Source organism: Manihot esculenta, chromosome 3 (genome assembly GCF_001659605.2).
Source record: "Manihot esculenta cultivar AM560-2 chromosome 3, M.esculenta_v8, whole genome shotgun sequence".
In the NCBI taxonomy this organism is placed as follows: Eukaryota; Viridiplantae; Streptophyta; class Magnoliopsida; order Malpighiales; family Euphorbiaceae; genus Manihot; species Manihot esculenta.
In genome coordinates, this window is record NC_035163.2 from 27,122,639 (window position 1) to 27,137,414 (window position 14,776).

General features: G+C 31.5%; 3 protein-coding genes and 1 pseudogene across 3 annotated transcripts; 3 read left to right on the forward strand and 1 right to left on the reverse strand.

Annotated features, from left to right (window-relative positions):
* The first annotated feature begins 96 nt into the window (after positions 1 to 96).
* LOC110611448 lies at positions 97 to 2,817 on the forward strand. Its single transcript, XM_021751807.2, has 2 exons — positions 97 to 2,285; positions 2,393 to 2,817. Exons 1-2 carry the CDS (start codon positions 423 to 425, stop codon positions 2,486 to 2,488), a joined length of 1,959 nt encoding a protein of 652 aa, XP_021607499.1. The 5' UTR covers positions 97 to 422; the 3' UTR covers positions 2,489 to 2,817.
* Positions 2,818 to 3,118: 301 nt separating this feature from the next.
* On the reverse strand, positions 3,119 to 6,315 carry LOC110610531 (protein CWC15 homolog). The gene is made up of 8 exons (XM_021750492.2): positions 6,161 to 6,315; positions 5,813 to 5,966; positions 4,948 to 5,054; positions 4,793 to 4,834; positions 4,622 to 4,709; positions 3,906 to 4,005; positions 3,576 to 3,676; positions 3,119 to 3,468 (listed from the first exon to the last, which is right to left on the reverse strand). Exons 2-8 carry the CDS (start codon positions 5,941 to 5,943, stop codon positions 3,345 to 3,347), a joined length of 693 nt encoding a protein of 230 aa, XP_021606184.1. The 5' UTR covers positions 5,944 to 5,966; positions 6,161 to 6,315; the 3' UTR covers positions 3,119 to 3,344.
* Positions 6,316 to 10,980: 4,665 nt separating this feature from the next.
* Positions 10,981 to 14,001, forward strand: LOC110610837 (annotated as a pseudogene).
* LOC110611651 (receptor-like protein 9DC3) lies at positions 13,064 to 13,498 on the forward strand. The gene has a single exon (XM_021752038.1). The coding sequence runs from the start codon at positions 13,064 to 13,066 to the stop codon at positions 13,496 to 13,498; it is 435 nt and encodes a 144-aa protein (XP_021607730.1).
* Positions 14,002 to 14,776: the final 775 nt, after the last annotated feature.

The following is a 14,776-nucleotide window of genomic DNA, read 5'->3' on the forward strand; positions in this document are numbered from 1 at the left end:
GAGGTGATGTGATTTTGGTCATTTTATATTTGCAGGAAGTTTCGCTTCCATGTCCCCACTTAATAAAAAATTTGTGAAGGAAAAAAAGCCACTTTCCTTCCCTCTTGCATCCTCATCATCCTGTATCCAAACACAAAACATGGTCAAAAAAGTCACTGACACCAAAACTTCATCTGCAGTTCCTGTCTCTCCACCATTGAATGCAGAACAAAATCCAGAGAGCTCATAACCACTGATTCTTGTCAACCTTTTTCACATCTCAATCCATCTGTCTCTCTTCCGTTGGCTGGCCTCTCCCCTGTTTCCCTGACTCCGTCTCTGTTTTTTCCTCTGTTTTTCTCATGCTTAGGGTGGAGTAAAAATCCATTCTTTCTTTGTCTTCAGAGCCCCTATCAGTCCAAGATTTCTTTTTGTGTGTAGTAATGGAGTTAGTCCCTTACTCGGACCCGAATTCAAAGCCAGAATCCTCAACCGTCCCATGGCAGGACATGTTCAGATCCGGTTCATTCCGGAAGCCTACCACAACCAATCCTCAAAAGCCGCCAACCAACTCATCCAACGCGCCACCGTCGGAGGCAAACCTCAATAACCCAGATCATAAAACCACCTTCTCAGGTGATCCTCAGGTGCGCCTTTCCATTTACATAGCCATGGCTCATGCTGGCCTTGCTTTAACAATCTTCGTTCTTTATTTTGTGTGCAAGCTTTTGCAAGAGTATTTGAGGCCTATTCAATGGGCTATTTTGTGTTCAATTCCTTTGAGAGGAATACAAGAGACCCTCGTTGATTTCTGGAGTGAGCCTTTGAAACTAGGCCTTACTGAGACTGTTCTTGCAGTTCCAGTTGCCATTTTTAAGGCTTTTGTAGGTACTATTGCTGATATTAAGGATGTTTTTTTAAGGGTTTTTCTTAAAAGGCCAAAAAGAGAGGGTCCTAGAAGAACAAGAAGAAGTGGGTTTTCAAAATTAGTGAGATGGTTAGTGTCATTTGGGGTGTTTGTGATAGCCTATGAGAGAATTGGTGGTATGGGTTCATTGTTGATTCTTGGTTTAGGGTTCATCTCTAGTACTAAAACTGCTGGCTCTACATTTTCTGCTGTAGCTTCTTTCAAAAGCAACAGCATCAAGCGAACTGCAATTAGTGGATTTTTCACCAGAGGGATATTAAAAAGATTGAAAACCATGGTGGCAATTGGATTAATTGTGGGTATGATTGTGGGGTTTTTGGCTGGACTGATCTTTTTCTCATATAAGATCGGTGTTGAAGGAAAAGATGTAGTCATTTCATTAAAATCACATGTAGAAGAGAATAATTATGCAGAAAGACTTGGCATTAAGAAGTGGATGGAAGAGAATGATGTTCCTGGAATGGTAGATAAATACACCACCACAGTCTATGAAACAGTTTCTGAGCAAATAGATACTTTGGCTATGCAGTATAATTTGACAGAGCTTGTAACTGGGATCAAGCATTTTGTCATCAGTACCCCAGCAAATTCTTCTGAGCAATCAACTGCAGCGATGAGGCCATCGCCCTACACTGAGAAGCTTATGAATTTGAGAATGAAAATCACTAAGCAGGAGTGGGGGGAGATTTATACAGAATTAGATGCAATTTTCAGGGAATTGATAATCACCAGGGAGGATCTTGTTGAGAAGGCAAAAGGGTTTGCAGTTCGAGGGATGGATGTGTCACAGCGTGTATTAACTAGTAGTGCATCTGTTTTAGGTGGTGGTGCTAAGCTCATGTTCTCCATCGGAAACTCCATAATCTCTGGAGCTGCAGAAGTTTTTAACTTTGTGTCTCAGTCAATGGTGTTCTTCTGGGTTTTGTATTATCTAATTACATCAGAATCTGGAGGTGTAACTGAACAAGTAATGTGCATGGTTCCAATTCCAAAAGCAGCAAGAACAAGGTGTGTTGATGTTCTTGACAATGCTATATCTGGAGTTCTGTTAGCAACTGCTGAGATTGCATTCTTCCAAGGTTGTCTTACATGGCTTTTGTTCAGATTGTATGATATTCATTTCCTGTACGTTTCAACTGTTTTGGCATTTATCAGCCCTCTGGTTCCAATCTTTCCACCATGGTTTGCAACAATTCCAGCCACTGTGCAACTGGTGCTAGAGAGCAGATACATACTGGCTATTAGCTTGTCCATGATTCATATTGCGCTCATGGACTATGGTGCATCTGAAATTCAGGAGGATATACCAGGTTACAGTGAATATCTTACTGGGCTCAGCATTATTGGTGGAATGACACTGTTCCCATCTCCAGTGGAGGTAGCTTGTTATATTCATTTAATCTTTTGTGCGGATGAAATTTTGTCTGATGACTATGTTTCATGTTTTGATTTTTGTCTGAATTATTTGAACATATTGTTTGACAGGGAGCAATAATGGGGCCATTGATAACCACTGTTGTGATTGGTCTGAAGGATTTGTATGCTGAATTTGTTCTGGACGAACCAAAGAAGAATGATTAGCAAAATGAAGTCAGAAACTCTTGCCAGTTCCAATTCTTTTGTTTGTACACTTGTGAAGTGATGTACATTAGTTTGAGCCATTTTAGCAGAAGCACATAGCTCGGCCATTGTCTTCCCAATCATTGAATAGTAGTTTTGGTTTCTTTCTTTATAGGAAAGATGCATATTTTGCATTTTGTTGGTTGTTGGCAGCCTCGTCAAAGTTAAAATTGTAGATTTTCCATGTATTTGTTGTCCTTAAGAATTTGTGGAATGTCGTCTTGAAGGGGTGATGTCTGTGAGAATCTTTATTGTTGCAAATAATTAATCGCATGAAATAGTATACTTCAGATTCTGGATTCACTCGTAAATGCTCTTTCCAAATTGTCGAGTAAAGAATATCTGGATTCCTTGCACTGTTGCCAAAACAATTTGGTTAATACTTGGTTAACGAAAGCTATTAATGTTCTTAAAAAGTTTAGCTCACTCCAATCGAAAAATACTGAATTCATTTTAAAATAAATCCTTAAAAGAGAAATAAATTATGATTTGGAGATTATATTTTAAATTTAAGGGGAACAAAGATGTAAAGCATAACAAAAAATGCTAGTTTAATGGAAAGAAGCAAGAGAAACCAATGCTTTGAGGATATCAATCAAATGGAAAGAACAATAGAGATCAAAATAAAAGTTGCTTACACCAGTCTATATATTTCACAAGCGTACATAGAAATCAGCATAAAAAACAATCCCAAATTTTCTGGAAAATGGTACATCAAATTCAAACCTGCAGAGATGATTGTTAATCACATACATACAATGACTCAGATCCAGAATTATCTTTCAACTTCTTGGTGACTTTTAAAACATCAACTAAATTATTTCATGTATTTCTGAAGGAATTTTCTATGGAAGTCATTTCTTATAGTATCGTTGATGAAGCGCTTAGGGGTCTTGGTTTCACCTCGAGCCTGGTTCTTGAAAACCACATCGTCATCCCACCTGAGCCAATAAAGCCATTAAATATGAGGAATTGGGTATATTGCACTCAAATGCACTAAAAATATTAACAATATAAAACATTTACTCAGATCTTAAGAGTTACAAACCTCCTTTTCACATTAAAAGACGTTGGATTGTTTAAGAGTGGATTTCCTCGAAGAAGCTGCTCTTCCTTCACTTTAAGCTCTTCAGCAGCCCGTTGTTGTTCCTGCAAAAACATGAATGTTAGTAATTGGAAAGTAACCCAAGCACAACTGGCTGATTACCACAATTTGTGCAACTAATAGATCTATTTATTAGTTACAACCCAAAAACAAAAAATTCCAATGACCTTAATGGTGCCAACTTAGGAATTTTGAATAACAACCTGATGTTTATAGAACGTCTAGAAACACACTGTACCAATGTAAAAAATCCCTGCATGAAATTAAGTTTACCTGCCGCAACTGCTCCTCTGCTCTTTCCTTCTTTATTCTTTCAAGCTCAGCCATGAGAGCTTCAGTGTCATCCTCATCATCATCATCGTCGTCATCATCACTACAGGAAAAAGAATAAATGAGAACATGTCATGCCAACATGATCAGATGATAACATCACTAGAACAGATGTAAAATCATGAGTAGCACACTGAACAATTAGGAAAATAATCTAACGAAATTCGGATATATAGTTTAAACAATAACATCTATATCTTATTAGTTATAGATGGTCCAAATGGATACTAAAAGGTAACAAAAGGTGTAACATTTTTTCTACCACCTGAAAGATACGCTACTAATGAATAAGTAACAAAATTGCAGATTAAAGTTCTTGGAATTCTATCTAATCAACACTAATGACCAAAATTATTGTAAGATAATGCACACTGCGCTCTGTTTTACACACAATAAGCTATATTTAAAGCTACGACACCCAAGAAAGGTCCTTTTCCAGTTTAGATATAGCAGTAAGGTTTGGACCTTGGATTGATATTCTTGTAATAGGAAATTAATAAAACAGAATAGGTACATAGAACTAAGAAAATGGGAGAAAGTAGTAATACTAATATATAGAAGTATAATGGAGTAGGCACTAGAAACTATTAACAAGAGAACAAAGTTGACCAATTTCAAGAATGAAAGTCTGGATGTATATATCAGCCAAGAAGAATAACCTTTCATCATCATTGTTAACTTCCACATCAGAATCATCAGCATCCACACTGCGTGGAATAATGCGGTCTTCAGTATCCCTCCTTGTCCCTATAACAGCTTGTGCAGTTAGTGAAGTGATTGGAAAACTCATCACTTTGATATCATATATAAATAGAGAGAGCTAGTATCACCTTCCAAGAAAAGTTGATTATTCTTTCTACGGTCTCTATCATCTGCCATCCACAAAATTCAAAAGAAAGCAAAATTAGCAAACCCTATAGCAGCTACCAAAAGTACAGGTGAATTAAGAACACCATACAAGAGTTGCACTAATTGAATACTTTACCATTATAAGACTTATCCTTCGATGAAAAATGCCTCCTTTCTCGATCATCAAGCTCCTCACGGAGATTCCTCTTCTGCAATTCATCCTGGGTGTCTTGCCCCTCCTTTCTATCATTCACAGGTGCAAGCAAATAAATTCACACTTGATATTATAAACAGAAGCACAAATGTGCAAAACAAGGATGTCGAAATGCATTAGAAAATTTGAAAAAATACAAATAAGACACAAATTCCTTAGGTGATATTTACCAATTGGATGCATAGGCGACCGTTGGTTCAATTCAATCATAACACATATTACACAAAATTTTTATGTCCAGAAACAAAATCAATAATCAAACCCAAAGCCAACCCACCAACACAGATCAATCCCCCAACAATATAAGTAACATCATAAAACCCCTCTCTCGCACAGACAAATACACAGGCAAATTGACTTCTCCCTACCTCTACTTCTCTTCTTAACTTCACAGCCCACTAATTGTATTCCATAACAAGAAGATTAGTATATCGATCTTCAAATATCATTTACCCTTGTTTGAAATCAAGAACTTGATTCATTTGATTATTTCTATTCTTTTTTAACTTTTTTTAAAAATCACTTCAAAGATCTAATGATTATATAGGAATTCATTTGAATTCTTTCTTGCAAAATGAATTGTTCCAAACAAAGCCTTACTATTCACAATAACTTGAAACACCAAATAAACTTTGATATTGCAATTATTGACGTTCGTTCACATTTTCAGTGTATAAAAGGAAGGCACAAAAAGAGAAGATATATGATACGACACCCCAAATGCAAGCACGCATAAGCAATTTGACAAAGATTGTCGACGTTGAGTTTCAGGAGATTGAGAACCCACCTAGGCTTTAGGTTCGTATGAGAGGCAAGATCTCTGGACGAGTACTTCTGAGAAGGACCAAAAATTCGAGTACCACCTTGTTCATTACCACCTTTTGCAGGTGCCCATGTGGGTCGAGCTGCCGTCGTCATCTCTCAAACTATTCTCCGATTACCTACAAAAACAGAATGCGTACATATAAAATTCAAACACCGACCTTCAAAATAAAACCCTAAAACATTATTAGGTCTTAAATACCGCAATCACAGCAAACCTAATTCAAAATTTTCTATTAGAAACCAACAGAAAGAAAGATATTATTATGCACATCAAACATCGAGATGATAAATCAAAGAAATTAGGGAATACCGTTGGTTGAGTTCTTCGATATCGCGAAAGGAAGAGAGAAATAAAAGAAACAATTAGACGAAGAAAAGATGGGAAGATAAACGAGAACCGGATTCGGTTCAACAATGGGTATTGATCCGGTTGGGTTCGGGCCATCCAACTTATGGATCCCAGTTCCGAAACGTCAATGAGACCCGAGAACGCTAAACCGTGTGGAGAATACCGTTATTATTAAAAATTAGGCTAAATTACTTATTAATCCCTAAATTAAGTTTAAAATAATATATTCTTTTTATTTTTAAAAGTCAATAATTCGATCTTTATATTTGATAATAATATTTTTTAAATATGAAAAAATTAAAATATAAAATATTATATTTAAAAATTTAAGAATATAAGTTTTAATTTTAACATATTTTAATATAAAAATATTAAATATTTTTTAAGATATTTTAATAATTTCTCATGAAAAATTAAGTGAATTTTACTTTTAATTTAGTAAATTTATAATATAGAAAAGTAAAAAATATATGCATATTGATTTTAAAACTAAAAGACAAAATTAAATTAATTTATACTGAAAATAATAATAATTTATAATTTTATTTGTTAAAATTATGTATAATTAATATATTTAATTCAATTAATTCAATTTGATATATATTTATTTATTATATTTAAATAAAATATACTTAAATAATTTATATTTCAAATATGTAATTTTATCCTGCAAATATCATATTTACAATAATTTTAATGTAAAATGAATTATAGTGGAATTTGTTATAAAATTTGATATTATAGAATAATTTGCCAAAAATAAGTTTTGAACTATCATGGTAATACAAAGCCTGAGAAAAGTATGCTAAGCGAAAAGTAAGTTATATGAGAAATAGATTTCATCGGTTAAAAAAAAAAAATTACGGAAGACCATATTTCCGTTCAAATTAAGAAATTGAATCAAATTGATGGATTTCAATTCAGTATTAATTAGAATATTCAATTTAATTCAATTAATATTTTTTAATTTTTAGTTCGTTTCGATTTAAACGTATTAAATAATTGATTAACCTAACAAATCGATTTTATTATATATTATTGTACTAACTCTTATCCAACCAAGCCAACAGCCCAAGCTCAATCTCTTTCTCTTCCCTTGCCCAATCCAGCTAGGAACTCAAGTCCAAATGTGTTAAATTTGTAAATTTTGATTTTGATATAATTGAACTGAATCGATTTTATCGATTTGATTCAGTTCGATTATATCTTAATAATCAATTTAATTTAATTTTTAATATTTTTAAAATTTTATTTTCAATTCGGTTTGATTTTTAATCGAACTGACCAATTGCACTGCCCTACCTTAAACTCTTGGATTATCATCTAAACTCGCTCTTTACTGGATCTAACGAGTTAAAGTATAAAGTTACTGTTATCAGACATAATCCAGTATATTTTCATTACGTCGATAATTGTGAGATCATCAATTTATTAGCTGGCGATATTTTTTATCAAGCAGCTAATCTCGTAATCGGATTATCAAGAAATATTATTAACTTTTTTTGAAACCTTTCTTGCTGTTGTATTGCTGCTTCCCCTTTATACACACTGTTTCTTGGATAAACGTAAGTCAAATTGATTTTTTTTAATCAAATGAAATTATGAATTTTTGCTTGTAAATCCAAACATGATATAATAAAATATTTTTTAAATAATAAGTATATTATTTTTATAATTTTAAATATAAAAAATTATTTATTTTTCTTAATTGGAATAAATATTAAATGCTATTTAAACATTTAATTCTAAATTTTCCTTGGTGCTCCTTTTGTACCTCGATACTCTCACATTTTTCTTTTATAAACCTAATTTATTCTTTTCCCTTTCCTATGAAAGACGATCTATGTCAATTGACTATCGATGAATAAGAAGAGGTAGTTCCTATTAAGAGTTCCAAAGATATTCTGATCGTCACTTATGATTTATGTATGGTGGGGATGTTTCTCACATACAATCCAATTAATTTTTATAATATGAAATCTCTTTGGCATATTTATGGCATCCTTTAGAGGGGTATCTATTATGGAATTAGAAGTAAAAAGATATTTATTTTAATTTTTTAATAATATTAATTTTGAAAATATAGTAAATAGGGACCCTTGGTTGTATAATCGATTCCTGCTCGTTTGGAAGGAGATACAAGGTAATGAAAACCCTTTCCATATCCCTCGGCAATTCCAACACAGTTAATGCATTGAAGGATTTAGTTACTAGTTATAAGCCGAACATTTTATTTTTGATGGAAATAAAAACTCTTAGTTCTCGTATGGAATTTTTTCATAATATTTTACATTTTGATGGTTGCTTCTCAGTCAATAGACAAGGATTGGGACGAGACTTTTCATTAATGTAGAAGAGTCATGTGTCTGTTTTTGAGATTGTATTTTCTTCAAATTTTATTAATTCGGTTGTTTCGGAAGATAATGTTCAATGGAGGTTTACTGGTTATTATGGGTTTCTAGAATCGCAACGACGACGTCAGTCTTGGAACCTTATTCGAGTTTTATCTCTTAAAAGCTCTCTTCCGTGGCTTTGTTCGGGAGACTTTAATAATTTATATTTGAGAGATGAGAAAGAAGGAGTATATTTGCTAAATTATCTTATGTAAGAGTTTAGACAGACACTTGAGGAGCATTTTTGTCAAATTATCTTATGCAAGGTTTGATTTTAAATGATTGTAAATATTTATTAGACTATAGAATTGATATTTCTATTAAATGGATTCATCGCAATGCTACTCTATCTACTCATACTTTGATTATATTCCATATTTATTTGATGAAATTTTATTAATACAATAATTAATTTTGCTTTAAAAAAAACATTTAATTCTAATGTGTTAAAAAAAGTATGTATTTAATGGGAATTCGAGCCGTAAACGAATAAGTTATTTATGAGTTATTCGAGATTCAACTCGATAAAATCTCGATCGGGCTCGATTCGATTTCTAAACGAGCCGAACTCGAGCTTACCGAACTTGAGTTCTGTAGCATTCGACTCATTAAGGTTTATGAGCTGACTCATTTAGAGGGTTCCTGAACAGACTCATTAAGAAATTCATGAATGGACTCGATAAGTGGCTCGTGAATGGACTCGTTAAGAGACTTGTGAACAGTCAGCTCGATTCGATTACACATCTTACCACTTAATTTATTTATTTATTATATATAGTTAATTTTTATATTTTTATTCCTTAATTATATTATTAATTTATATATTTATTTTTTATTATACGTGTAAACACTCTTTTTAAATTATGATAAACTGTTGTTATTATTACTTTTGTATGTTTATATATGTATTTGTATGATTATTTTTCTATTTAATATTATTCACTTAATTTTAAAAATTTGAATACTATATATATATATAATTATATAATTTAAATTGGTTATATTTATATTAATATATTTATTTTATATAATATTTTATATTTATATTATATGTATAGTATTTTTTATATGATAAAATCATTTAATATAAATTATATATTTAAATAAAAATAAATAATGATATATAAATAATGAAATGATAGCATATAAATAATTAATAATAATATATTAATAAATTTTATATAAAAATATCTATCGATACTAATAATAAAAATATATAAATTTAATTAAAATTAATAATATTTATAAATATTATTTGATATTATAAATAAATAAATAAATATTTAAATATTAAAACTTAAATAATAAAAAAATAAACATTTAAATATTAAAATCTAAATAATAAAAAAAATTTAATCATTTGTTGTCAATGAAACCTAATCTAAAATTTTTAAAGAAACATTTTTTATTGACCACTAAATCATAGATCCACTTTTCTAAAATCAGAATGGGTTATTTCACATGTGAAATATTGAAAGTTATTGACATAATATATCTTATCTCATATTGAAAATTTATAGTTATGGAGGGTAAAATTTACTTTATATAGTATTTTAAATTAAGATTTTGGTTACGTAGATTTTAATTAAATTATATTTAATTTTATTAAAATTTATTTTGGATTTTTTAATTTAAAATTTTAATATTTAAAAATTTAAATTAATTAAATTTTGTTAATCAACCTTTTAATCAAGTTTTCGAGTTTAAACTTGAATTAAACTCGTTATTAGTTTAAATGAGTTTTTTAATTGAATTTTTGAGTTCGAATTTTAATTAAACTCGTTATTAATTTAAACGAATTTTTTACGAGTCGAACTCGATTATAGTATTTAATTTTTGAGTCGAATTCGAACTCAAACTTATAAAATATTTTAATAAATGAGTATGAGTTTTATAAAAATTAGTTTCACTTTATTCGATTACACAGAGTTTCGATTATTAAGTAAATTTATTTAGTTATAAAAATAAATTAAACTTTACATAAATTTTATATTTTATATTATGCTTCCACGTAAAGTGATATTTATTTTACAAAATAAATATTTTATTGAAAATATGTTAAATTAATAAAAAATAAATTTGTAGATATATAAATACATTTTTTACAAATTAATATAGTAAATTTATATTATATTAACGATATTATTATGCATTAAAAATATATTCTATTATTTAAAAATATATTATCATCTATATATGTTATACTTTTGAAAATATCACTAGTTTTATTAATTAAATAATTTTTATAAAGTAATTACTTTAAAAAAATAAATTATTTTTATAAAATTATAAATAAAAATACAAATATCATAATTTTATTTTTTTTTAAATTTACAAAAACTATATATATATTCTTTTCAAATAACCTATCGCGTTTTGTGATTTCTGGTAAACTGGGACCAGAAATTGGGCATTTAAGCCTCTTGCATACCCTCGACTTGAGCAATAATAGTTTATCTGGTGAGGTACCATCACAGTTGGGCAATTGTACTCTTATTGAGTCCGTGCGGAGCCAGTAGCTTCTCTTTGGACACCACCAGCACCACCGCAGCAGCATCTTCATCCCCTTCACAGGATTTTTCGATCGCCGGTACGGCACGTGCCCCTTGCCGTACCTTCCCTCTTCCCTCCTCCCTCCAATGGCTTTACAGGAGAAATACCTGAACACTTCAAGCACCTGAAAGCTTTATGGGTTTTGAGTTTATACTCTAATTCACTGTCGGGTAAGATTCCTGACTCCTTGTTTCAGATTCCCACTTTAGAATATGTATATTTGGATGGTAACAAATTAAGTGGCTCAATGTCTAGGCATATCAATAACTTGACTCAAGTTATCGAACTATGGCTACAAGGCAATCGGTTATCTGGTGCCATTCCTGATTCCATCGGAAATTGCAGCCAATTGCAAATGCTTTTTTTGAATGATAACCAGCTGGTTGGGTCTCGGCCGAAGAGCCTAACCAATCTTGAAAGCCTTGTTTATTTAGATGTCAGTAATAACAGTATCGAGGGAAGCATCCCCATAGGATTTGGAAACCTCAGGAAATTGGGTACCCTCGTTTTGTCATATAATGAATATGCTGGAGGCCTTCCACCAGATTTGGGCAACTGGAGTAGCTTAACGGAGCTTTTCTGTGTGGAATGCAACCTAACAGGTTCTATCCCATTTTCCTTTAACCTATTGCATAAGCTTTCTCATTTTGCACTTCCTGTGAATCGGTTTTCTGGAGCTATTCCGGAATCCATTGGGAATTGCAGTAATCTGCTGGTTGGTACTTTGCCCCGGAGTCTAACAAATCTTGAAAGAATTGTTACTTTATACCTTGGAAATAATACTCTTCAGGGTAGCATTCCTTTAGGCTTTGGCAATCTCAAGAACTTGAATTCTCTATATTTGTCTTTCAATGGTATTATTAGTGGTGGTCTTCCTGAAGATTTGAGCAACTGTAGTCGCCTAACAGAGATCATGATTGCAGAAGGCAACTTAATAGGCAACATCCCATCTTCCTATGGCTTCCTAAATAAGCTTTCAATTCTTGACCTCTCTGAAAATCAATTATCTGGATTGATCCCATCCTCCCTATTTGCTATGCCTTCATTGAAATATCTGCTGCTCTCACGGAATCTGTTCACCGGTCTTGTAAATCAATTCCAATCAGGTCCTAAATTTACAAGTCTTATCAATCTTGATTTCTCAAAAAACAAATTTGGCAGGGGAAATCCCTTCTTGGGTATGTGATCTAAAAATCCTAAAGTTTCTTGCTTTTTCTCATAATAATTTAATTGGAGCCCTTCCTCAATGCTTGGGAAACTTTAGTAGCAACCTTTCATTGTTGGAACTAAGTGGGAACAATTTCCAAGGTCATATCCCCACAAATTTTTCTGTGGAATGTAGCTTAAAGTTTATAAGCTTCAATGGCAATGCACTGAAAGGAAAGATACCACGATCTATAGTAAATTGTGGAAAATTGGAACTGCTAGACCTTGGAAACAACATGATAGAGGATGCTTTCCCCAACTTTTTGGGAAGTCTTCCAGAGTTGCAAATTCTTGTTCTGCGATCCAATAAACTCCACGGTTTTGTTCAGAGTCCTGCTTCCAATTTTTTCTTCCCTAAGTTGAGGATTTTCGACCTTTCGGACAATAATTTGAGGGGACATTTACCGAGTGAGTGTTTCAATAGTTTCAAAGCAATGATGTATTCTGATCCTCATTTTGAATACATGCAAGAGCGACTTTATTATTCTGTAAGGGTGATATATAAAGGGGTGGAGAGAGAATTGGAGCAAATCCAGAACACGCTTACAGTGATTGATTTTCATACAATAACTTCACTGGTAAAATTCCTAAGTTTATTGGGAAGCTTAAATCAGTCCATTTGCTCAATCTTTCTCACAATTTTTTTACGGGTTATATCCAACCATCACTGGAAGATTTGAGCAATTTGGAAGGTTTGGGCCTCTCTTCAAATATGCTTACTGGGAGAATTCCTAATCAATTGGCAGGCTTGACATTTCTTCAAGTTTTGAACCTGTCACATAACCAACTTGAAGGACCAATACCTCAAGGAAAGCAATTTCACACATTCAAGAATGATTCTTTCCAGGGCAACTCTGGATCATGTGGATTTCCGCTTTCAAAACTCTGCAATGATGGTAAAGGACAAGCTGTAGTAATACCATCAAGCTCCCCACAGGAAAAAGATTCAGAGCTTGAAAATGGGTTTGGATACAAAGTTGTATTGATGGGATATGGATGTGGGCTTCCATTTGGAATAGCAATAGGATACATTGGTTTTAGGAAAAGAAAGCCTTCATGGTTGGTGGCAATGGTTGAACGTGAAGGTTATCAAATAAAAATGAAACTGCAGAAGAATGCTCGCAAAAATGGTGGAGAACTGCACTAATCGTTAGAATTGATTCTTCAATGTAAGTATTAGCAACTGCTTATATGATTTTTTATCTTATTCAGATTGGTGTGTGACAAAAAAGATTGGTGTGTGACAAAAAAAAATATTTTTTTTTTATCAATTGAATATATATGTGGGGTGTGGCAAATTATTTTGATACGTAACTATCTTACTACATGTGACCATTCTCTTCTTGGCCCCTTCAATTACACGTTTCTTTTACTCATTGGTCCACGCATTCACGTATCTATGAGTCACATTCTCTAGATTTTTTAATTAATTATTGTATGTGAAAATTTGTCTTCTTTCCTTGCCAGAGTAAATGTTTATAGACACGTTGCAATGGAATGGTCAAATCCTAGTCAATTAAGGAAACTTAAAAAGTTAAAAAACTTTGTTATTTTTTCTAGAAAAATACAAGTCAATATATATTTTTTTATAATTTCATTTTTCAATCTTAGCAATGTGATTTACATTTTTTAATTTAGAATTTGGAATTTATACTCGCTAAATCAGTTATCACATTAATGATTAATTTAGTTTATGTAATATTTTTTTATTAATTTTATTCATTAAAAATTGAAAAAAAATTAAAATAAACACTTAACTAATAAAATTTTTTATAATACAAAGATTAAAATTAACAAAAACATTAATTAATAAATTTTTAAACTTTAAAAATATTTTAATATATTTTTAAATATTAAGCAATGGAGTAATATTTTTTTTGCATAATACCATTAAATTGTATTTTCCTTTTGTTAATATAGAGAGAATGAGAAACATTTAAATTATAGCTCTAAGAAAATAATGCACAACGGGTGTTGAATATTCAACCTTATTATTTTTTCAAAGGGAAAACATTTAGTCCAGCCCACCTTTGAACTCTAGAAGACATTTGCAACTATGCACCAATCTAGAAAAAGAAATTAGGCAAAACCAAATTGAAAGTGAGCAATTAATGGTGGGCTATTTTAATTAATTCCAATTTATATAACCTAATTTAATTAGATGTTGACAAGCTATTATATAGAAAAATAATATTTATATAATTATAGCAATCACCCTCTAATCTCCTCTCTTGCTTGTTTAAAACTCTACAATTTCATCACCACATGTGTTTAACCTAAAGTAATACGTCAAACCATCATCTTACTTGAACTAATGTGTTAAGCAAAATCCTTATAAGCTTTTTAAGTTTAGAAATTACTGATGCAATCATGATGCCACACACAATGAAAAATCCTTTAATATTTTATTTTTTAAGTGAGTATT

What these genes read in the sequence shown, in the direction of transcription:
- LOC110611651 (XM_021752038.1), top strand. Translation starts at nt 13,064, where the DNA reads ATGCTTACTGGGAGAATTCCTAATCAATTGGCAGGCTTGACATTTCTT.
- LOC110610531 (XM_021750492.2), bottom strand. Translation starts at nt 5,943, where the DNA reads ATGACGACGGCAGCTCGACCCACATGGGCACCTGCAAAAGGTGGTAAT. An exon ending in GAAGGATAAGTCTTATAATG is followed by an intron (nt 4,835 to 4,947) that starts GTAAAGTATTCA and finishes TGTGGATGGCAG; the next exon opens with ATGATAGAGACCGTAGAAAG. An exon ending in CAGAGGAGCAGTTGCGGCAG is followed by an intron (nt 3,677 to 3,905) that starts GTAAACTTAATT and finishes ATGTTTTTGCAG; the next exon opens with GAACAACAACGGGCTGCTGA.
- LOC110611448 (XM_021751807.2), top strand. Translation starts at nt 423, where the DNA reads ATGGAGTTAGTCCCTTACTCGGACCCGAATTCAAAGCCAGAATCCTCA. An exon ending in TGTTCCCATCTCCAGTGGAG is followed by an intron (nt 2,286 to 2,392) that starts GTAGCTTGTTAT and finishes ATTGTTTGACAG; the next exon opens with GGAGCAATAATGGGGCCATT.